Source organism: Calonectris borealis, chromosome 3 (assembly GCF_964195595.1).
Source record: "Calonectris borealis chromosome 3, bCalBor7.hap1.2, whole genome shotgun sequence".
Taxonomy (NCBI): Eukaryota; Metazoa; Chordata; class Aves; order Procellariiformes; family Procellariidae; genus Calonectris; species Calonectris borealis.
The window spans coordinates 30,853,259-30,877,370 of NC_134314.1; the positions used below are offsets into that span (position 1 = coordinate 30,853,259).

The 24,112-nt window shown below is 37.2% G+C and overlaps 1 protein-coding gene across 1 annotated transcript in view; it reads right to left on the reverse strand.

The window, feature by feature from the left end:
- The window catches only part of EYS (eyes shut homolog), a 958,850-nt gene that overhangs the window by 659,853 nt on the left and 274,885 nt on the right, over window positions 1-24,112 (reverse strand). Inside the window, exon 14 of the mRNA XM_075145270.1 lies at window positions 16,235-16,339. Coding sequence (XP_075001371.1) covers window positions 16,235-16,339 — 105 coding nt within the window. The remainder of the gene's footprint in view (window positions 1-16,234; window positions 16,340-24,112) is intronic.

The window sequence follows — 24,112 nt, forward strand, 5'->3', positions numbered from 1 at the left end:
AATTATAAGATCCAAATATGTTCCTTCATTTCTTATCAGATTAGAACACCATATGATACCAGAAAAGCTGTAAAAAAACCAAGATTGTTTCTAATAACAGATAAGTACAAAAAAAAAAAAAAAGGTAGGTGATTAAAACCCATGAAGCAACAGCTATAGAAGGTCTGGCCAGGTAATTCTGTTAGCTGACAATGTCAAGAATTCTATACAATATTTTTACTCCTTACTGAGGTGAATAGAGCCATAGAAAATGAAAACTGATTGAATGTTAGTTATTTTTCAGTACATTGCAGGACCAGAAGGAGAAGATTAGTTTGATGATAGTGAATTGTTGAAGAAGGCTTATTTTAAAGAAGGGTAAGAAGGTGTAAAGACAGAACAAAAACATAGATGAGGAATTAAATTATTGTATGGAAATATCAAAGGAAAAGAATAAATGCTGTCCAAAATAAGGAATGTTAATATTGCTAAAAAATCGGCAGTAGAACAAAGACCGTTCTAGTTTTGTCCATATAAATGCACTCCAGAATTTTTTTTTTTAAATCAGAGATTGCCAAACACATAGCAGATCATAATTCCAAAACCTTTAGATCCTTGATTAGAAATTTGAATATATTGAGACATGTATTGGACAAATCATTTACTAGTTATCTACTTTCCAGAAATAGAAGTTCTGGACTAAACAATTGTTAAACATATAAATCAAACATATAAAATGTATGTTTAGTAGACACATCATACTAAATTCGGGAAGAAGATAGAGAGGAGCCAGAGATACATCAATGTAAAGGACTGAGCAGAGCAACGAGTAGACTAAAACTCAAGCTTTGGAAGTCTGTAAAATAAAAAAATCTAACAGAAAATTGATGGAAAACTATGTATGTGAGTGTTGGCATGCGTATTTATATACCCCATACCTCACCCCATGCATGTATATAGATTTCTTTTTTGGTGAGGCGAAAGCATGAGTGTTCTTGCTTACTAACAAATCTTAATTTCTCAACATTATGGAATCTCTAAGGGGGATGCCTACATTACTGGCTTAATTTTCGTTTAAGGAACTGTCTTGCATAACTGTTTTGTGAAGCATTGTCCAAGGTAGGTTTAGGTAGGTATATTGGAACAAAGCATTATAATATAAATATACTTATAACATTGTCTCTGACCACGTCTGCCTTCTTCTGTCCACCTATGTCTGACAACGTAGAAGGGAAATGAGGAATTACTCGTTATTCTTCTAGTCCCTGCGTGCTTAGAGCTGGCTTATGTAACAGAAGCAAAAACTTTAATGTACTTGCTTCTATATGGTAACTATAAATAGGCAGACTTAAAATTAATAGTGCATTCAATTGAGGCTTTTTGTTAACAACTCAGTAACTTTGTGCTTGTTTCTCATTCTCTGAAATGGGGAACAAAGTTTAATTATCTCCAAGGTATGCTTTGAAAACAAGTTAAAAGCTGTTAAAGATATAAAGTTTGGTAGAATATAAGTGACATGTTGAAAATGTAATTTTAAAATATTCATGGCCAAACAATCAATATGCACAAGTGGTTACTCTCTGCAATCTTAGAAGAGTGTTGGTATCATCATGAGAGTAGTAAAATATGAATTTTTTTAAAATACAAAACTGTAATTATCTACACTACTATAGATTTTATATAGCATGCAACACTGTCCGGACAGTTCTTCACAATGAAGGTGCTAATAAACAGCTTAAGCACTCTTTTCTGAGAGATCCCTCAGTGTCTTACCTTACTACTTTCTCACCAATGACAGTACCCTAAATTAGTCCAGATATCCTTCTACATGTAGTCGGTTTTCTATGCAGCTAATCTTTCATGCTTACCCTTCCAGTTAGTATTATTTAAGTTCTGTCCATGATGGCCTTGTTATAAACATGCATGTGGCAATGACAGGTATCCATTTTCTACATAAAGGTATAGTTATAATGACATCTGTGCATGTCATTGGCAAAAGGATCATACTGAAGAATGGGGATGTGAGAGATCCCCCTATATGATTTATGGTACGTACTAGAAAAAACAGTGGGGAAGAAATCTGGAGCTGCTACACCTCGGATTCTTCTTGTCCACAGAGATTATATGAATACAAACAGAACTTGAGGTTTATCAGATGCGAAAGGGAATTAAGTGGCTTTCTAGATCTGACTTATATGTTTATCTGAGTAACAAACCTTAGGAGTTTTTTGTTTGTTTGTTTGTTTGGAGTGATCATATTAATTTCTTAGTATATGTGAATGGGCTCATTCTATGAGCAAGAGGCACTTAAATATGGTAACATATTCTATTAATGTATCAGACAATAAGAAAAATGTAGAGATGCCAAATTTAAGAAGCAGCAAATGAAACAGTTGGGGAGTTAAATCCTTTATAGAAGAGTATAACTTTGGTGAATTGTGAAATACAGCTATGATAGTTTTAACAGGTTTTTAAAATAACTGTTTAATATTGAGAGAACAGATGATTCCATTCCATGCTGTTACTGCCATTATAGTAGATTTAGAAATGAATAGACTCAAGATAAAGGCTGTCATAGAGATATTTCTTCACCTGGGGGATTTGTAATGGATTATTACAGTATTTCTCAAGACATCACTGCTTTGTGTCTGCTTTTGTTAACAGTAACTCAATGTCTTATTATCCACTTTGAAATAGTGTTGTTTCCGTTAGAAAAATGTCAAATTTTAAAGTCATATGTTAGGGTTGGAGGATTGAATTGACGGTACGAATGAGCTGTTAATCAATAGATTTTCTTTTTCTATATTTTTAGCCTCATAAATGACAGCACATTTTTGGAAAAAAGAGAGGAAGCCAGCAATTTTTTCTTGTTTTATTGCAAGAAAGTTTCACTTACCACTGGCATGAAGCACTATACTTATAAAGATAGGAACACAGGAAGAAAATCGGAATTATAAAAGAGAAAGTAACTTAGTAAAGCTATTACACCTAATAAGTTCAGATTCTTTCACAACAGTAAGAAATTTTCCATGTGCTCTCTTAATCATAAGTTTACTTTCTCTTTCTTCATCACAGCCTCTCTTAACATCAAACCCTTGTAAGAGACTTTTTAATGAACTTTGTGAAGTGTGTTGCTCTTCTCTTTTGCCCTTTCTTAGCTTGTTTCCTATTTTCATCACAATGCTTTTCGATTCCATACTTTTCCCTTCTTGTTTCCTATTTCCATCACAATGCTTTTGATTTCCATACTTTTCCTTCTCCTTGTGCTGGTTTTGGCTGGGATAGAGTTAATTTTCTTCATAGTAGCTAGTATGGGACTATGTTTTGGATTTGTGCTGAAAACAGTGTTGATTGATAATGCAGGGATGTTTTTGTTACTGCTGAGCAGTGCTTACACAGACTCAAGGCCTCTTCTGCTTCTCACACCACCCCACCAGCGAGTAGGCTGGGAGTGCATAAGAAGTTGGGAGGGGACCCAGCTGACCCCAGCTGACCAAAGGGATATTCCATACCATATGACATCATGCTCAGCATATAAAGCTAGGAGAAGAAGGAAGGGGGACGTTCAGAGTGATGGCCTTTTGTCTTCCCAAGTAACCATTATGTGTGATGGAGCCCTGCTTTCCTGGAGATGGCTGAACACCTGCCTGCTGATGGGAAGTAGTGAATTAATTCCTTGTATTGCTTTGCTTGCATGTGCGGCTTTTGATTTACCTATTAAATTGTCTTTATCTCAACCCACGAGTTTTCTCACTTTTACTCTTCCGATTCTGTCCCCCATCCCACCACAGGGGGCAGTGAGCGAGCAGCTGTGTGGTGCTTAGTTGCTGATTGGGGTTAAACCACGACACTCCTACACTTAGTTGCATGCTTCTTTACACTGCCTAGTATGTGCTGGTGTATAATGAATAGTTTTCAATGCCATCATGTGAATTTTCTTCTTCTTTCCCCATTTACTTCTTATCTTTTGCAAAAACTTTCTGTAATTAAAAGGTATATCTGTTTCAAGAAATGTTTTTAATCACCGTATCTTGTTTCACCTCTTTTTAATTTACCGAAATTATGCATATTATCTTTGAGTGCAAAAGCTCACTAAATGCTTATTTGTGTAAGAATAATATAATGAAATCGCACAATTAGGAGAAACTGCAGAGTTTTGTTTGCTCTTATACATTTATGTCCACTTTTTAACAGATAATAAAGATTAGGTTTAAAAATTAAAATCGTACTGTGCTTCTGGGAACAATATAAACAAATAGAAGGTACGGTTGCCAGTGTATTACAGAAGACACAATTATGCATTACATCATAATGCACACTTTGAATACACAATGTCTGTGCAATTACATGACCACTGCAGGAATGACCTACTGTGTTCTTTTTTACCAGTATTTTTATTCACATAAATGTCGAAGTGCAGATTTTCCTTTGCATGGAACATGTATATTAAGGTTTTTACTACAACTTAAAACATGTATGGCAACTTAAAACAAAAATATGACAATTACAAGTGTGGAAACTTAAAACTTCACTGCACTGTCATCTTGTTCTTCTAGTGAAAATAATGAAAGAAGGGAGAGGTATGTATATCTTGAAATTTGATTTACTTATATTACATATACCATACTCAGTATTTTAACTGCCCATTCTCTATATGGCTTAAAAGCAGAATAATGTTGCACTACAAAATCATTACAATTATTCTGACACTGAGAAGATAAAACAGACAAACTGATGTTGTCTTTCTACTGCCTTGACATTTATAGCCTTTCATTTTGTAAGCAACAAACAGCAACGTTGCTGCAACTACCTACAACTGAATGACTGAACTAAATATATAAATGAGAAAACCTTAAGTGTTTGGCAGAATTAATTTATATAAATTTATATGTGTTCTTAAAAAAGAAACGTACAGCCTGCATTAAAAAAAAGGTTTGTTGACCTTTTCTAGATGTCATTAGCAAATGTACAACCTGTTACTCAATTCCTAGAACTGTCTTTAAAGAACTTTATTGCTTATTAAAGTGTGTCCTCCATTAAATTTATGAACAATAGAGTTATTTAGCAAGTTTAATAAATATCAGGATAATCTAATTTGATAAGAAAATATTCTGAAAGCATGTATGAAGAGATTCTATAAATGTGGACATACATAAATGCATATAGATTGGTGTGCATATCTGTAGCTATGCATATATACACATGAGAGTCAGAAGAAGAAGAGGCAATGAAGACATCATCATCCAGCTTACAGATTGTTTACAAATAGCACTGATGGCACTGTCTAGATGTAAACAAAATTTTGGATGCATTTATTTATTATTATTACATAAATGTAGCATTGAAATTAAGCAACAAAGCCAACAAACAAACACTTCTTCTTTTCCAGGATTATTTTAAATTTATTGTGGGTTACTAATTTTTATTACAGATCAGAAATCTAACTGTAATTAATATGTTTATCAAGAATATCTAGCTTTTTTGGAACCACTCTGGTATAGTATAACCATGACAGATCTTACAAAATTAAACACAAATAGAAGAAAAATCAGCTGAGAGAATTTAAACTGAAAAATATGAATGACAACAAGCAATCTTTCAAGAAATTATAGTTATCTAAATCTAAATGTTAGATGCTTGAAAACATCAAACCTACAGTTAAAGCATACGTTTAGATAAAATAGTCTTAAAAAACAAATAGAGAACAAGTATAAAACTAGGTAAGTTTGTAAAAATTAATATCGGCAAGAAACTGGAAGTTACAGAATAATAATAAAAGAACCTAACAAGTAAAAGTAGAAATCTGTGACAAAAAATAGAGACATAAGGAAATTTTAAAGTATAGAAACAAACAAACAGAGTGGGGTGGATTGACTCGGGCTGACAGGTAAGCCATCACCCAGTTGCTTGCTTACTTTCCCCCAGTGGGACTTGGGAGAGAATTGGAAGGGCAAAAGTGAGAAAACTGGTGGGTCACGATAAAGACAGTTTAGTAAGTGAAAAACAAAACAAAACAAAGCAAAAAAAACCCAAGTGATGCAAAGGCAGTCACTCTCCACCTCCCACCAGCAGACCGATGCTCAGCCAGTCTCTGAGCAACAGGTGCTTTAGAAAAACTCTCCCCCAGCTTTTGTTGCTGAACACGACGTCATATGGTATGGGATATCCTTTGGTCAGTTGGGGTCAGCTGTCCTGGCTGTGTCCCCTCCCAGCTTCTTGCCCACCCCCAGCCAACTCACTGGCGGGGCAGAGTGAGAAACAGAGATGGCTTTGACGCTGTGCAAGCACTGTTCAGCAATAGCTAAAACATCCCTGTGTTAGCAACACTGCTTTGGTCACAAATCTAAAACACAGCACTGTATGGGCTGCTATGAAGAAAATTAACTCCATCTCAACCAGACCCAGTACATAGAACCAACCAATTCTTTTTTGGGGAGGGATACCCATTAATGACTCATATTTTTTTAGTCTTTTTGAGTCTTTCTGTTCTGATTATAAGCAGGTCAGGGACTCTCTTTCATTACATCTTTCTCAATTCCAAATAATGAATAATAGTGAGTTGTTTTGTTTTGTTTTGTTTTCCTTAATGAAACAGTAACAGACAAAAAGGAGTAAGATGCTGAAGGTAAAGGTAGAAAACTTTTTTCACATTTTCAGGATCTAAGCCTGCTGGATGGTATGGGTGATGTTCTGTGCAGAAAGGACAGGTTACACATTTGCTTTCTAGATTCTCTCCTAGGTCCCCAAATGGGACATTTTTTGCTTAGCCTTGTTATCATCTTCCCTCTGTCATTCTCTTAGGTTGAGGCTAGGACTGATCAGCATTCTTCTGTTGTATTACCATACTTAATTTTGTCTGACATTTTTGCTGATACATACACAAAATTCTAGTAACCACCCTCCTATAGTAATGTATGAGTTTCATGAAGACATAATGATTTATTCAATATGTTATTTCATACATCTTAGAAAGCTAAACTAAATAGCACCCTTTCCTGTACCAGGCTTAAATAACGTGATGTAAACATTACTGGGGAGGAGAGAGGAAGGACAGGTTAACTATTACACTGCAGAGTGAAAAAGCAAAGAATGGCCTGGGAAGATTATTTTTTCTACTTCCTTATATTGAAAATACTTTAGAATACTTCTGAATTTTTTTCTTTATAAAAGAGTGGTCTCGTAACTTGTGCCAATTTTAGAATTGTCACCTTTTTCTGCTAGGCCTTTTATGACTAAACTATTACACATAAAGTAACAAATAATTGAAGTCTTTAACTAATTTTGTAAAAGCTTCGAAGAAAAGATGAAACGAACAATCAGACCTTTTATGGTAGCAAATGGCTGGACATTCTCAGGAAGCTCGTTATTAGAAAAACATCTAAATAAACCAGGATTCTCAAAAACACAGAAGAAATCCTAGAGTTACTAACAATATATTTAACTTTTCACAAATATCAGAGAAAAATTAATGCTAGTGTATGGATCAGCTATAAATATAAGGAGGAACTCCTGGGAAGGACCCCTAACGATGTTCCCTGTCACTCATTGCTTCCAGATACTGCTTTTGCAAGAGTCAGGTATGTGGCAGGTCCTGGGGACCCAGCTGCATAACCTCTGCTTCTCCAACAGCTCTGACTACCAGCGGCCTCAGCCCTCTTCCTGGACAAAGAGTGAACACTGATATCTCATGGATGTGACTGCCCACAGAAATTTCAGTATAAAGACTTTGCAAAAGAGCTAACATCATGTGAATGTATTAACCTTTATTTCCCTAAAATATTGAGTCCACTAACTACTGCCTTCAAGCAGTTCTGTATCTTTTGCTATATGAATACTCAAAGCATCTTCTGTAAGTGGTAGACTGCTGAACAGCATTTCTACAGCTGATTAGATGGACCTGTTCAGAAAGAATGCTATCCCAGAATAGGTTAGGATATTAGAGGTATAAGAAAAATATACGACTTACAAATTTTATAAATGAATTGCAACTTAGAGCAAGAAATTGATAATAGGAATTTTAAACAATGCATCAGGTAATCTTTTTGGTAAACTGAGCAACAACTTCATGTAAAGAATGCTAGACTTTCTTATCAGGCAACTTTGAAACCAAAGCAAAAAAATAATCATTACAAATTCTATGTTAAGAGTGATTGTGCAGTAGCAGCGTGAAGGACTGAATGATTTCCTAAACATTTCCTATCTGTAATCTTGATTATTCACTTTATTTTTTGAGTCACAGCATGCAACACTTTTCCTAAGGCCTCTTCCTAGAGTAAGAACATTCATGTATAAGCTTCTACTTCATAATAAGGGTTGCCAGAAAGGTTTGAAAGAAAGTACAGTCTTATTTCATGGTACAGTAAACTTTAATAACAGCAAACCTCCCAAAAAGGAAGAATTTGATTTACAAGTTTTCTGTGTGTGAGTTTACACTTAATCAGAAGTACTGCTCCTTTGATTTGGTGTATTAAGTCAAACAAAAATTGATTCTAGCTTGAATCCATCAATCCAAGCATCTCAACTGACAGGATTTTCTGCTTCAAAATCAATCTACTTTAGCAATCATGCTAATCATCCACTAATCCCACTGAAAAAAGAAATATTTATGTATTCAGTTAGGTGTAGCAAGGATAATACATCAGTGAGGCATGAACGGGGATGGGAAAGAAGCTGTTTAGTAGATGTAAGGTTTTGTAAAACACAAAAACATGAGAACATCCTGTAAGAATCTAAGAAACACCCTGTGTGGTCAGTGCAATGGTGCATCTAGCCTAGACCTGTCTGAGAGAAGAAAAAGAGAGTTTATTTAGGGAGAGTATATTAGCTTAGCCATTTCCAGAAGTCTGTACCCTTTGAAACCTACAAGCATTCAGGTCTATTAAAGAAGTTAGAGGATCCTTTAGTATCCACTTACAGCCTTTTTGGTTGTGAATTTGTCTAATCCCTTACCAAACCTTCTAAATAAATTCTCTAGCTACACGACATTCTGTGGTAACAAATTAAGAAATGTAATGTCATCTGTTAAAATTTCTTTTATGTGTTTTAATCCAAAATTCCACTAGGTTCTTCAAGTGCCTTCTTGCTTCTTGTGAACAGGCTTCGGTGAACAACAGTTCTGCTTTCAGCTTAGTCCCTGTTTTCATTATTTTCTTTCTAAGCTTCCTCTCTTTCCCTCATGCTTTTCTTCTACAAATTTAAAGGGTCTTTGCGTTTTCATAAGGCAGTTCTCTATTCCATAGATCACTTTTGTTGCCTTTCTGAATACATCCTACAAATCCAACATCTTCTAGATTAATATTTCCTTAAATATCAGATTAACTGGGGAGAAGTTATAAACTTGAAAGCGTGACTCCTCACTTCTTTCTCAAACTGTGCTTCTCTACTTTACCATTTCAAGGCAAGGTTTCCAGATGACAGACTACTGTTGTATTAAACTTTTTACTACACCACCATAGCACTTGTTTTTCATTTTGTTTTTTCCTTTGTTAAAATTCAGTATAGATATGAAGCCATTTCCTAGTGGAAGGCTAAATTAACACATGGGAAAAAAAGTTTTTTTTCAACAAAAAGTAGAGAAGTCTTTAAATAATAGTACAAATTCTGGCTTTGGAAAAGCATTGCATATAAACAAACACTTTTTTTTTTTTTTCAGCTACAAATTTGATTGATAAAAGGTGACACTGTAATGAATATTATGGAAATCTTTTAGATATGGTCAAAATGTTTACAGTCTTAAAGGCTGTGCATGTAGGCACAGGTAGTTCAATTCAAATCCAACTTACAGAATTACATTTGTAAAGTGTACATAAAATTGGGCAAAGATTCCTTCTTTAGTAATAGAATCACAAGATAATTTATGTTGGAAATTACTTCTAGAGGCCATCTAGTCTAATCCTCACTGAGAGCAAGACCAGCTAGATCAGGTAGTTCAGGGAACTGTCCTGTCAAGATCTGAATATGTCTCCAAGGACAGGGATTCCACAAGCTTTCCAGACAACTTGTTCCAATAGTTAACCACCTTCATAGTGGGTTTTTCCTCCCTAATATCTAATCAGAATTCTCCTGCATTCCAACTTGTGTCCATTGTCTCTTGCCCTGCCACAATTTTCACCTCTGATAAGAGCCTTGCTCTGTCTTCCTTGTATCTTACCATGAGGTAGTTGTAAACCCCAATAAAATCTTCTCTTAGCCTTTTCTTCAGGCTGAACAGGTCCAATTACCTCAACCTCTCTTTGTACATCAGGTTCTCCAGGCCCCTGACCATCTTAATTGCTCTCCCAGTATGGCAATGTCCTCCTTTTAGTGGAGAATGCAAAAGTTGGGCACAGTCCTTCAGATGCAGTTTCACAAGTCACGAGTAGAAAAATAATCACCTCCAGACTTGCTAGCTACACTCTTCCTAATGCAGCCCAGGGTGTTTCTTTGCTACAAGGACACATGGCTGGCTCATGTTCTACCTGTTGAACACCAGGACCTCCAGGTCATTTTTTGCAAAGCTGCTTTCCAGCCAGTTGGCCACCAGGCTCTACTGGTGCATGGGATTAGTCTTCCAAAGCTGTGGGACTTTAATTTCTGTTTGTTGAACTCTGTGAGATTCCTCTTGGCCTGTTTCTCCAGCCTGTCAAAGTCCCTTGAATAGAAATCCTAGCCTTCAGCATACCAACCATTCGCCCCAGTTTTATATCACCTGTGAATTTCCTGAGAATGTAACTCATTGTCCAGGTCACTAATAAAAACACTAGACAGATTTGATTCCAATATCAAATAATGATGAATGCCACTAGTTAGCAATTGCCAACCAGGCTTTGTGACATTTACCACAAATCCTTTAACCATGGTGGTCCAGCCAATTTTGAGCTCATCTTACTGTTTACTTTTCTTGTCTTGATCCACCCTTGGTAAATCCATGGTGACTGTTTCCAGTCATCTTCCTGTCTTTCATGTTCTTGCACACAGCTTCCAGGAGCATTTGTTCTATAATCTTCCCAAGGACTGAGGTAGGCTGACTTGCCTGTAGTTATCTGAATCCTCCTCTATAAGATGGGGTTGCTTTTGCCTTTCTCCAGTCATCAGAAACCTCCCCTAATCAGTATGACTATTCAAAGATAATAGCAGTCTCACAATGATGTCAGCTCCCTCAGCACTTGTGGATGCATCTCATCAGGTCCTACCGACTTATATATGCCTAATTTGCTTAAGTCCTTCCTAATTATTTTCCTCTGCCATGCATAATGCTTCACTCCCACAGATTCTGCCTCTAGGCAGAGCAATCTGGGAGTCACCTGAGGGTGAACTTTTCAGTAAACAGAAGCAGGGAAGCCATTAATAACCTCTCTCTTTTCCATATTCTTTGTCACTACATGCGCATCATTCATCAACGGGCCCATGTTTTCTTCATCTTTCTGCCACATCTGCTCAGATTCCTGCACACTGGAATGGGCCGTTACTGTGTTTGAGAAGGTTGTCCTGTGCTCCTTCGCTCTCCAAGGGTGGGAATCCAGTCAGGCAGATTTCTCAAATAAAAATGAGCACTCCTTGAATTCAGGACTGTCATTCTGCTGCTTGTCCCTTCTCACAAGATTTTCAGCTCAGTCACTGGAGCCAAGGCTGCTTTACATCCCTCACTAGTTTTTCCTTGTTTGTGAGCAACTTGTCCAGCAGAACATCTCCTCTGTCATCTGGCTGATCACCTGTATAAAAATTTTTTCTCAGTACTGCAGATGTCTCCTGGGTTGCTTGTGCCCAGCCCTATTAAACCACCAGCAAATACTTTGGTCGTTGAAGTTGCACATGAGTATGAGGGCCTGTGATGGTAAGACTTTTCAAGATGTTTAAAGAAGGCTTCATTTACTTCCTCTTCTTGATCAGGTGGTCTGTGGCAGATGCCCACCACACTACCTGCATGGGTTTGCCCACTAATCCTTACCCATAAGCTCTTGACTGGCACATCATTCATTCCAAAGCAAAGGTCAGTATATCTGAGTATATCTGCATAACGTGAAAACCCTCCTTCTCACTTTCTCAGTTTGTCTTTCCTAAAGACCCAGTGTCCTTCCACTGCAGCACTCTGTTTGTGTTGGCTATCCCACCATGTCTCTCTAAACCCCATGAGATCATTGCTGTGCAACTGCACACACAGTTCTAATTCCTCATGTTTTTATCACACGCTGCCTTCATTTCTGCATATGTACTGAAGAGGGAGCCCCTCAGTCTTGCTGCTTTCACAAGTGTGAGAGCCTCCCCCACTATTCTGTCCCGTAGACAATTTCTCATTGCTCCATGTGCCTTCACTTCTCCTCCTGTTAAGGCAATCCTCCTGTGGTGTATCTAGTTTAAAGCCCTCTCATTAGGGTAGGAAGCCTGTTGCAAAAAATGCTCTTATTCCACTTTGTCAGCTGGGCCACATCTCTCAGTAGTAGTTACTGTTCTTCAGAGGGGGTACTAAAAGCTAAAGATCTGTCTGCACTACCAGCCAGACAGCCAAGCATTCACCAGCATGACGTGCCCCACCTTACCTAAGCCTTTGACTTTCACTGAAAAGACTGAAGAAAACACCACATGGTCTCCCAGAGCCTTCTTCACTTTTCCTAGTCCTCTGTAGTCACTCTTCGATTTGTTCCAGGTCTCCCTTGGTAGTACTGTTAGTTCCCATTTGGGTGGGCAATCAGAGATAGCAGTCTGAGGGCAAGATGAACATCAGCAGTCTCTCACAGGATCTGATATCCAAGCCCCCAACAAATAGCAAATCTTCCAAGAAATGAAGTCAGGTAGGCAGATGGGTTCCTCCATCCCCTGCAGAAGGAAATCTCTTTTATTACCCACCACTTGTGCTTGGTGCAGGCAGTTGGTTCAGATTCCACTGGCCTCAATGCCTTCTCTGACAGATATGCTTTGTCCTCACTTATTGTCAGGGCACTGTACCTGTTCAGTAATTGCGGGTGTACAGGCAAAGAAGGAATATTCCTTCTGTTGCTAAAATCATAAGTTTCCAGCATCCCCCATCTTGGGAGTCTCCATCCACTACTCCTTTAAGCATAATCTATAGCTGTCCATCCTTCCTTGCATCATGTGGCTCAGGCTTTTGCCTCTACAGGGTATGTGGAAAGACCTTATTGATCTCCTGCATTCATTCTCTGTGATGGTGTGCAGTCTGCTCACCTCTTTCACAGGTGAGACTACCATCACCCCAACCCCAGAAAGAAGTATTGTCTGCAGCCCAAAGCCTGCATGGCAACATCATGCTTCAGTACTGCCTGCATCAAGGTTTCTGTTTTGCCTGGGGTATTTTCTTCAGCTGATGCTGGAGACTGTCCTATAACTCATTACAACCATCATTGCATAGGTGTTAGACTTGAGCATAGTTTCAAGGACCATCTTGCAACAACTGACAGGCCTCTCTTTTCTGGTCTCCAGGAACTCTGCTTCTATCTACCAGATTTATATCTGCTGCCCAAACTTCAGCTGAGTAGTTGCTCGACAATCCCTGATTAGCAGTCAGGTGAAGACGGTGCGTATAGGCACTCCCTAAAAAGGAAACAGCTAACAAGCAAAGTCCTCCAGAAGCTATTCCTCACCCAATTTAGCAGCCTGCCAGAAGATGTTGCTCAAAAGGAATATCCCAGAAGATATTTCCTGCAGTTCATTGGAGAAGCCTGGAAACTGCTATGACAACTGGTACGTCTGTGTTAGCTGTTCTGTTTTCTGTGGTCATAGTCCTTATGATACATAATTATTATATATAATTTGTCTTTTATTTATAAACCTCCTTGCTTTCTTCTTTCAAATCCATGCATGCATAACCTCATAACTTCCTAGACTAAATATCATCTAAAGCATTCATTTTCATCCTGTATTTTGTAGATGCGTTAATTCTTCACAAAGACTGTATCTAACAAGTATTCAAAAATATTAATGGAAAATGTACATAGTCTGAGAATACACATGTGTACTTCTTACAACATTTTAATAATAATTTCATGCATATGATTTCACTTTTTCAGTCCTGTAAAACAGGCAGATGTTTTCATACTCATTGCTGTGTTTGTGATTGCACAAAGCAAAATACTCTTTGACAAAATGAAGTGTGACATTTGGTTTATCCACAATGCAAAGAGTAATGAAATATAGTCACAGGCTTTGCAATTTAAAAAGTAAAACTAACCTATAACATCAACATATAAGAATCCAGTCTTAACAAATTAGCCATAGTAATTAATAATAATAATAAAAAAGACAAAACTTAGATATTCTGCATTCTGAATGTCTGTTGGGAGACTCTCAGGTCTTAAAAGAAGTTGCATGCATATGTATATGCATGCACATGTATAATATACATACGCACACTTCTATATATAGTAATGCCCATATGTACTTATGTATATATTCAAGTCATTTTTATGTACATACACTGCCACATGATTTAGTGGCAATGCTGGCTGTGAGTGCTATTTCTATGTTTCACACTTCAATAACTTTCAAGCTATTTATACATTAGACTTGAAATAACTTGTATGCATTTTTAAATCTCTTGCATAAAAACATATATAATTCTTATAGGGACATAATAATTTTAACTGCTTCTTTTTCCTATCAATTATAAGCAAATATTTCTGTCCAGGTATAAGCTTAATCCTTTTACCATTATATTGCTAACTTGATATGATGGAACAAGGTTTAATGCAATGTAAGTGACCTAAGAGTATGAAAAAAATGCAACTGAAAACGTACTATCATTTCACGTTTTACTTGCTACTTTCCAATCAGATGATGACTGGTTGATAAAGAAAGCAGGGGAAAAATATCAATAATTAGTCATACTATACAAGTATCACATATTTAAATTATCTGGTTACATTAAAAGATATTACATTCCAATGTATAGAAGCTGGCCTGTAGCACCAATCTAGCTCTATAGAGAAAAAGCCACACTGAAGCATGTAAGTTCATATATCTGTAAGATACTGTATATTTGATAAAAATTAAGTATGTCATATGAAGACAGAAAAGTTGATCTAATATTATTGATGACTTCAGATGTTAATAGCTTCTCTCATCACTGCAAGCAACTGTATTGGGTTTGCATGGCCAGGTTTTGGTAGCGGAGGGAGCTACAGGGGTGGCTTCTGTGAGAAGCTCCTAGAAGCTTCCCCTATGTCCGATACAGCCAACGTCAGCTGGCTCCAAGATGGACCCGCCACTGGCCAAGGCCGAGCCCATCAGCAACAGTGGCAGCGCTTCTGTGATGACATATTTAAGAAGGGGAAAAAGTTGCTGTGCAACTGTGCAACTGCAGCCAGAGAGAGGAGTGAGAATATGTGAGAGAAACAACTCTGAAGACACCAAGATCAGTGAAGAAGGAGGGGGAGGAGGTGCTCAAGGCACCAGAGTAGAGATTTCCCTGCAGCCCCTGGTGAAGACCATGGTGAGGTAGTCTGTCCCCCTGCAGCACATGGAGGTCCACAGTGGAGCAGATATCCACCTGCAGCCCCTGGAGGATACCACGCCGGAGGAGGTGGATGCCTGAAGGAGGCTGTAACCCTGTGGGAAGCCCGCATTGGAGCAGGTTCCTGGCAGGACCTGTGGCCCCATGGAGAGAGGAGCCCACGCTAGAGCCGGTTTGCTGGTAGGACTTGTGACCCCGTGGGGGACCCACGCTGGAGCAGTCTGTTCCTGAAGGACTGCACCCCGTGGAAGGGACCCACGCTGGAGCAGTTCCCAAAGAACTGCAGCCCGTGGGAAGAACTCACATGGGAGAAGTTCGTGGAGGACTGTCTCCCGTGGGAGGGACCCCACACTGGAGCAGGGGAAGAGTGTGAGGAGTCCTCCCCCTGAGGAGGAAGGAGCGGCAGAGACAACGTGTGATGAACTGACTGCAATGCCCATTCCCCATTCTCTTGCACTGCTCAGGGGGAGGAGGTAGAGAATTTGGGAGTAAAGATAAGCCTGGGAAGAAAGGAGGGGTGGGGAGAAGGTGTTTTAAGGTTTAGAATACCACTGACACTGTTGGTTGATTTCTAAGACTCGTCATTCATCAGTTTGCAAGGCGGGACTTCTGGAACACAAGTTGTATTTTGTAAACAAATTATGCTGACACTGGCGCATAGCAATTGTAGAGTACACATAAAGAATACCTGCTCAGTCCTTCTCTCTTTTCAAGCAAAATAAATGACTACTTAGTTGTGTGCTTATGAAAAACTGTATTTCTTTCTTGAATACCACAGAACATTTCTCACCTGAATATCACCTGACTTCTTACCTGGCAAACAGCTACAGTAAAATTCACCAATCAAATCATGGCAATGGCCTCCATTTTTGCAGGGCTTGAAGGAACATTCATCAATATCCGTGGAACAGTTTTTGTCTGACAGAAAAGAAAATTAAACGTTAAAACTATAAGTCATGCTGGGGTTGGGAAAGCAGAAAAGCTACTTCACAGTGCAAGTGACAACTGCATAATTTAACTTTTCCATGTTGGAAACACTATTTTATTTCTGCTTGACAGCTTTAAAACTAGAGATATTCATAGATCATAGCTGATAGTTAACAAATTAAATATTTTAAAGGAATAAATATGAGCTACATTTGCAAATACATTCTTTGTGTATTCTAGCATTACATCTCAACACCATAATTACTAGGGTTATATCCCACATTTTAAAAAGTATTTGAGAGTTTTAATAACCTCAGTAACAATAATAAGAAAAATATTTCTCGAGATTGCTTCCATGTTTAGACAAAACCATTTCTCAGATCCCAACAGAAAACCACAGATTCACTCAACTATTTCTTCATTTTTCTGCTTTTAAAGAGATTTAATTGAGTTGTAATTCAAATTAATCCAAATCTGAAGCAACAAAAATATAGGAGAACATACAGAAGACATATAGAGGAGAATATTTAGAAGACAATATAATAGGTGGTTTATGAAAACAATTAACTCATGGGGCATACCAAAGAAAATCCACAGTCCCTCATGCCTCTATTGTGCACTGCATTAATTTAGAGCAAGCTCTAGCCTGGTATAAATTATACTGGAATCTTTCTGATCCAAAATCAAGGGATAACTGTAGAGATTAAGAGCTCCCAGGAATACCAGAAGCTACTCCGGTAACAGAGAGGGAAAACTGTAGCTGTCACTGATGCAAGTGAGCAGAATGGTCGTTGGTATTCTACCCAGAAAATGATGGAAGGATCCTTGTATCACTCAAATCAGATATACCAGATAGGTGATGCCTCCCAGGAATCTCAGTCTAAGGATCTACTGAATTAAAGAATCATGTGGGGTTTCTGGGGTCGCCCTTGGACGACCAGAGCTCAGACAATTATAGATTAATTCCAGCAACAAATGCGTGGCTGGCAGATGGTGTCACCCAACAGTTTTGTCTTCCTTAACCCTATGATGTTCTTTGAGTGAACAGGTAAAAATAAAATCTACATAAAAATCAAACCCAATGAATAGGAGAGAAAGTGACGAGAAGACAGAGAAAAGAAAAAAACAACCCTCTTTGTACTGTTTTTTTGAAATAATTATTTAGAAAATGCTTTAAGGGGAAGGAAGCAGAAGCCCATAGACAAGGATAATGATAGAATCTAGATAAGATTTAAGAAGTATGTGGGAAATTGTGGAGAAGAATTCTGGAATCGGGAGTTTCGGATAGGACTTTGGTAATGCTACAAAACCATAAACAAAAAAGGGGGAGATGTGGAGAAGAATTAAGAGGTGGCCTAATGAGTACCAGCTGATTCAAGAGCAGAAACAGGTGAAGGGAATTGTGAGCAGACATGTGATCCTTGCCGGAAGGAAGATAGGAGAGAGGTGCAATGAATGGAGAGAGAGATGGTAGGGCTGCCCTGTTATGGTAAAGGCTGTAGCATGTATGCTGCAACAGGAAATATTGCACACTCACAGATAATCTGCTGTATTTAAGGATTCACTACAGATCACAAATCCAGTAAAACCAGTTTAATGAAAGCTTAGATTTTTATAGTTTTGTTGGTTTTGGTTTGGTTTGGTTTGTTTTTTTAAATATTTTAAATAAATAAAAGAAGTAGCAGAATCCTTAAAAACACAGGACTTGGAGTGATAGGATATTTACCTACCAAAACATCATTTTGGAAAGGAATCATCATTCAAATATTCAAAGATTTTTGAATGTTCTATTGGCAATTTTTTCATGCAATAGTGGAAAAGGTAACTACAAACAGATTTTCTGTCATTTGATTCTAAGTAAAAGGGAGAAGTAGTCTCTGAATATGAAGAAAGGAATGTGAAGAACTTGGGTGAGAGCGATCAAGATCCATGGGAAAGGAGAGGAGAGGGGGGTGAACAACATAATAACAAAGGAAGTCAGAAAAATTGCAAAGAATGAAGAAAATTTCTATCAGTGATGAGACGCTGAACTAAAGTAAAAAGGTAATTAAGAAAGTTGCTGTTTTCTTTACGTACACCAGGACAAACTATCTTTTTGTGGGAGAAAGACACTGGGTATTAGGAGACCAACTTTGCACTTCTTCATTTTCAAAGAATGAAAATACCCAACTAAATAGGCCGGGTTAATAAGGATAACCTAAGAAGTACAGTATAAGTATCTAGGCATGAAATCAGACCAGCAAAGGCACCGAATAAGATGTAACTATCATGGGATTGTCAGCATAACAAGAAATCATGCTGTAAGTACTTCAGCATTAAAGATGAAGGAAAAGTATGGTTTGCCATTCAATGGAGAAGGATGGCTACTGATAATGGTAATCATGCTAAATTGTTCAATGCTACTATTGCTTCCCTCATCAGTAAAAAGTCAGCTGCAAGCAGATCATTATCATAACTGATACCTATGATTAAAGGGCAAAGCTTCAGTGTTGAATAGAGAAGGCAGGTTGGAGAATTGTCAGATGTTAGATGTTCAGATAGGCTTGTCTGATTAATTTCACCCTTGGGTATTGGCTGATAAAAACACTTCAGTTTTCTTTGTGAACTTGTGCAAGATAGGTAAAGTACCTAAAGACTCAATAAAGTCAGCCTTTAAAAAGGAGTAAAAGACAGAGCCGTGAAATTATAGATCTATTTGTGTAATTTCAGTTCCTGTAGGAAATATGGGAAAAAGTTACTAAACTGATTACTTGTAAGAACCTATAAATATAAAATAATTGATAAAAAGTGAGCCTTATATAAGCGAACCAATTCCCTTCTACACTAGAGTTACAGACCTTGTGGTTAAAAAAAAAAAGCATATGCCATACTCCTTGATTTCACTAATGTTTCTGCTGCTATCTCATGTGAAATCCTAATAATTGGACTAGATATGAACTACAAGAGAATATTATGGAAAACCATATTCATACATTAGTTATCAGTGGTTTTACTACCAAAACGGATAAATGAATTGCACAGATTTTGAAAGAGGTCTACTGTCCATCTAGTTCCACTCAATCTTTTCAATAACAGTCTGGATGGTGGACAACAGAGTAAGATTATTGATGGCAACACAAAAGGTACATTGGAGAACAGGATTAGAAGTCTTCATAAATTTTGACTAATTGGAGATAGAGTTTGAAATAACAAATATTAGCCAATCAGAACAAGTGGAAGATATCATAATACAGCAAATCACAAGTTAAGTAGGAACAAAACCCAGAATTTTGTTTCAAATCAAATAGTGTATTGGGATATATAAAAAGGAACATAGCTAGTTAGAATCATAAAGTAATCCTTCCATTCTCATCTAGCTGGAATAAAGCTGCATTTGGAATGCTTTGTGCTACGCAGTGAGTTGCATTCAAGAAAAATGTGGACCAAATGAAGACAGTCCAGATGAGCATGACAGGAATGACAAAGAACTCGAAAGCATGACTTAAGATATACAAAATGAATGGGGCTGTAAAGCCTAAATAAGGAAGATTTGAATAGAAATGTGATGACAATCATAAAATAAGAAAAGACTTTTACAAATGACTTTAGTTCTCCATGTTCATAGCAGACAGGGTAAGAAGTGATGCGTTTAAACCGCAGTGAAAGTCAGATTAGACAATAAGGAACTCCTCATGGTTAGTATAATAACACTCTGGAAAGATTACCTGAGGAAAATAAGGAATGGCATTGGACCTCTTTAAGGTGAGACAAACATAGGTGAGAAATTATGTATATGTTTTCTGCTGGGATGAGGATGGAATAGACGATCTTTAGTGTTTTGTTCTAGTGCTATGATTATGTAATTTACAGGGCACACACTCTGTTTATGACACTGAAGAAGGACCAAAGGCTTTTATATTCATGTAGTGAGTTGGATTGTCTGGAAATTTGCTTTGCCTCATGGTAGAATAAAGTCTTGAGTTACTTGGTGTGTGATAATAGAGCTCCCACTTTGGAACCTAGTGCTTCTATCCAAATCTGTGTCTCCACTCTGTCTCTCCATCAAAACACATTTCTGTATTAGTCAGATAAGACAGAGGTGAGTCCAGGCATGCAGTAGGCAAGAGAAGCAGAGGATAAAAATATTAACACTAGCAGGCAGAGACAAGCACATTCTTCATGCACATCATAAATGTACATGGTTAAAAATACAGATGGAAAGTCCTACTCTTACAAAGAGAGCAGTACAGCTTTTGGCACATTCAACCTATATTCATCCCTCAAGTCTTTCTCATGAGAAAATCATAATAAGTCAAATCAGCCATTTCATACTTCCCTGAGCCTCTTTTTCTGTAGATGAATGTGAAAAGCCCTTACTCTATTATTTCAACACTGACTTTTAAACAGACTCTGCATTTCCACTCCCACTTCTTTTCAGGTATCTCCCTTCTACAGGAGAGCAAACATATGCCCTAACTGAAATCTTGTGATAACTTTTGTTTAGTTAAACAGTACATTTTTCAATGTACTGCAGGTCACTTCTGGTCACTTGCAGCTGCCAGATACAAGCAAAGAAAGAGATATGTAGGTTATAGCTACTGAACTGTAGCTGAACTGTATGTTAGGAAACAACAAAAGTGATCTGAGAAAGACTGCTGAAGACCTCAGCATATGAGCCCTATTACAGTGCTGTGAGGAGAAAAAAAAAATTCTCAGATGTATTTAAAAAAACAAGAAGGAATATTGATGTGTAAAATACCTCTGCATAAAACATTGACTACAACGTTCCATATTTAAAAATAAGTGGGAAGAATGCAGGAAAAGCTACACAATTTATTCAATAACTGAAGAAAGCATGCCGTAGGCAAAGGCTTAAAGAGCTCCATCTGTTTCATTTAGAACAAACAAAACTAAGAGGTGACTCGATTACCGTGTGTAAGTGTCTTTACAAAGAGAAAATACTTGGGTAGCAAGAGGCTTTTTCATTTTGTGTAGAAAAGGTAATGAGATGCAATAGCTTGAAGTTGAAGACAAAAATTTAGATAAAATATTTAATATAAACTTCTAAATCTGGTGGTATTTCAAATCTACTAGAAAAAATGCCATTGAAATTCTGGCTTCTCTTCATGCATTCAAATCAGGATTGAATGCTTTTGGATTCGTTGTGTGCTTTAATCAAAACTAAGTAATTAGGTTCAGAACAAGGTGGTTAATGGGCAACATTAACTGACTTCTGGTATACAAACCTAATGTAGAGCATACAACCAGCAATCTACGGGTTGTTAAAAGACTTCCAGAATAAATTCACTCATCCTGTAGCCTTCTATGGGTCTTTCCTGGGAAAACATTGAGACAATTCTGTGAGCCAGATATATTTCTGTGATAGCAATAGTCCACTCCAAGGCAACTGGGCTCTGTAGCATCATTGTCATCATGTGAAATGTGTATGTCCTGTCCTTGGAGGTTCTGGAGGTTCCTAGGAAAACTATCTGTCAGGTACTGCTCTGCTGTTACCAGAGCAAATAATCTATGCAATTCTGTTTCTTGCCTGACTGCAAAAGAACCAAGGAAAAAAATCTTATAAAGGTTGTATAAACAGCTTTAAAAACATCACTCTGCATTTAACACTTTTCACCTCCTGGCTCAAGTCTCCTCAGATCTGGGCAAGCAGTAGTCTCTGGTCAACCTACTGTTTAAGTGAAGTGAGTCAAGCTGTGGGGTAATGTCCCCATTATCACCACTGCAGCCCTGTAGCCCAGTACATATGGCATTGCCGTTGCTAATATCAGGCCACAGGTTTGGTGTCAGGCTAACACCAGAGGCCTCAGGACTTGTCTAGTGGCCAGGTGGATCTTGCCTCATTTGTTTTAGTCTTCTTTAATTTTGTAAATTGCGTCATGTTACGCTTATTGTTAATAAGATGTAGACAGGAATAACAAGTAATTACGCTGTATAGAATGAACTAATTATGACTCTAGAGTAGGGCTGCAGTGTGAAGGAGTACATGGGAGAGAGCAGAGGCCTTGAAAGTGCGTTTGTAGGATGGTACTGGAGACTCCAAGGCTATTAACAGCTCACCTGTGGCCAGTTACTACTAGTGAAGCAAACATAGGAGCTGGGCAAAAACAGTTTTAGGGATAACAAAATGGACAAAGGACAAATGCCTAACATATGTAAAATGTCTCAAATATAGCAAAATTGGTAGTTATAGGGAGTTGCAGAACTGAGAAAGAGAAAGGTGTAAAAAAAAAAGAAAGAAAAAAGAAAAAAATCAAGACAAAGAAAAAGGCCAAAGGATGAAGAAGAAAAAAAGTCAACACGTTACTGAAGATGGCACCAAATATGGTACTACTTAGTGTGGTCATACTAAAACTGATAGTGTTATACCTTTTATAGTACAGCTCTGCCAAAGAAGAAGGTGCCCAAAGGTAAATTGTTTCACTTGTTAAAAACACAGCCCAGTATATACTGGAAAATATAATTTAGTATCAAAACCTCTGGTACGATGCTAGTTGATATTGCAAAGGCGGTCTTGAACAACAGACTTTCCAACACCAATGATTTGGTGAATTTTTTTCAGAAGAGGAAATTAGAGAAAACCATTCTTATGTAAGATGCCACTTCCATTTCTCAAAATCATTAACGGAATATTTGGGAGGGATGGAAAATGTACACTGGGGAAGTTGGCTGGAGGCAGATTTTCTTGCGTCAGAGTTCATTCACTGATTGCTCATGTCATAATAGAAAATTTAGTCCTAACAGGTTAATTGAGGGAGTATAATAAAAATCTTGATGCAGTTGGAAATTCTGTCTTGATATCCATATGTTATTTTTACAGGTGCACTCAGATGTAAAAAGTAAAAATTGTGCTCACTGTGCTGGCATATTACTGTTCATAGTATGATGTCATCCATGACCTTAACTGTTTAGAATATAAATAGAAAACACATGCAAAGAAAACGAGAAAAGAAAAATAGTTTATAGAAAAAGTACGGAGTTAAGGAAAAATTTGGTTGATTTTCCAGAGTAACTCAGGAAAACTAAGAATTCCAACCATGTTTTCCAGAGTCTTCTGCAGATGTTTTAATCACTGTATGAGCTTTTCTAGACATGATTGCTTTTCATTTTTTATTTGATAAGGGTCTCCCAGCAACTGAAAATATTTTTTTAATTCAAAAAGAAGCCTATTCATATTAAATGATTATGTTCCAATTTATCTAAAATTAATTAAATACACAGTGACACCCAGAAAGGTATTAATGTATGTTCTACATACATTATATTATGTATGACGATTGGCATCACTATTGAAAAAAAAACCATTATATCTCAAATAAAGGGGATAAACTGAAATACAAAAATAATCTCATAACACCTCCAGTAAAGCAATGATAAAGTAAATCTCATATAAATTAATTAAATTTTTGATTGAAGAATTAACTTATCTTTTGTCAGATGGTTCCAACTGTTACTATTCACCTTTTAATTTAAACAAATCATGCTTAGTATTTGCAGATCGAAAACTATTGGAGAAATGTGCCATTTGATTTCTCACCAAAAAAAAGACACTTTGCTTATTTTTTAGATGACTGGAAAAAACATTGCTACTGAACTATAATTGATTTATTTTTCTTTCATGCAATTCAATAGTTTTTATGTATTAGTTTATCAAAATTTTTATATAATGTAATTTGCAGCATGATGAAACTTAAACAGACTTTTTTGCACTCTACTGATCTTTTGTTTTTCCACTCAGTGTTCTAACCTGAATTCCTTCCAGGGAAA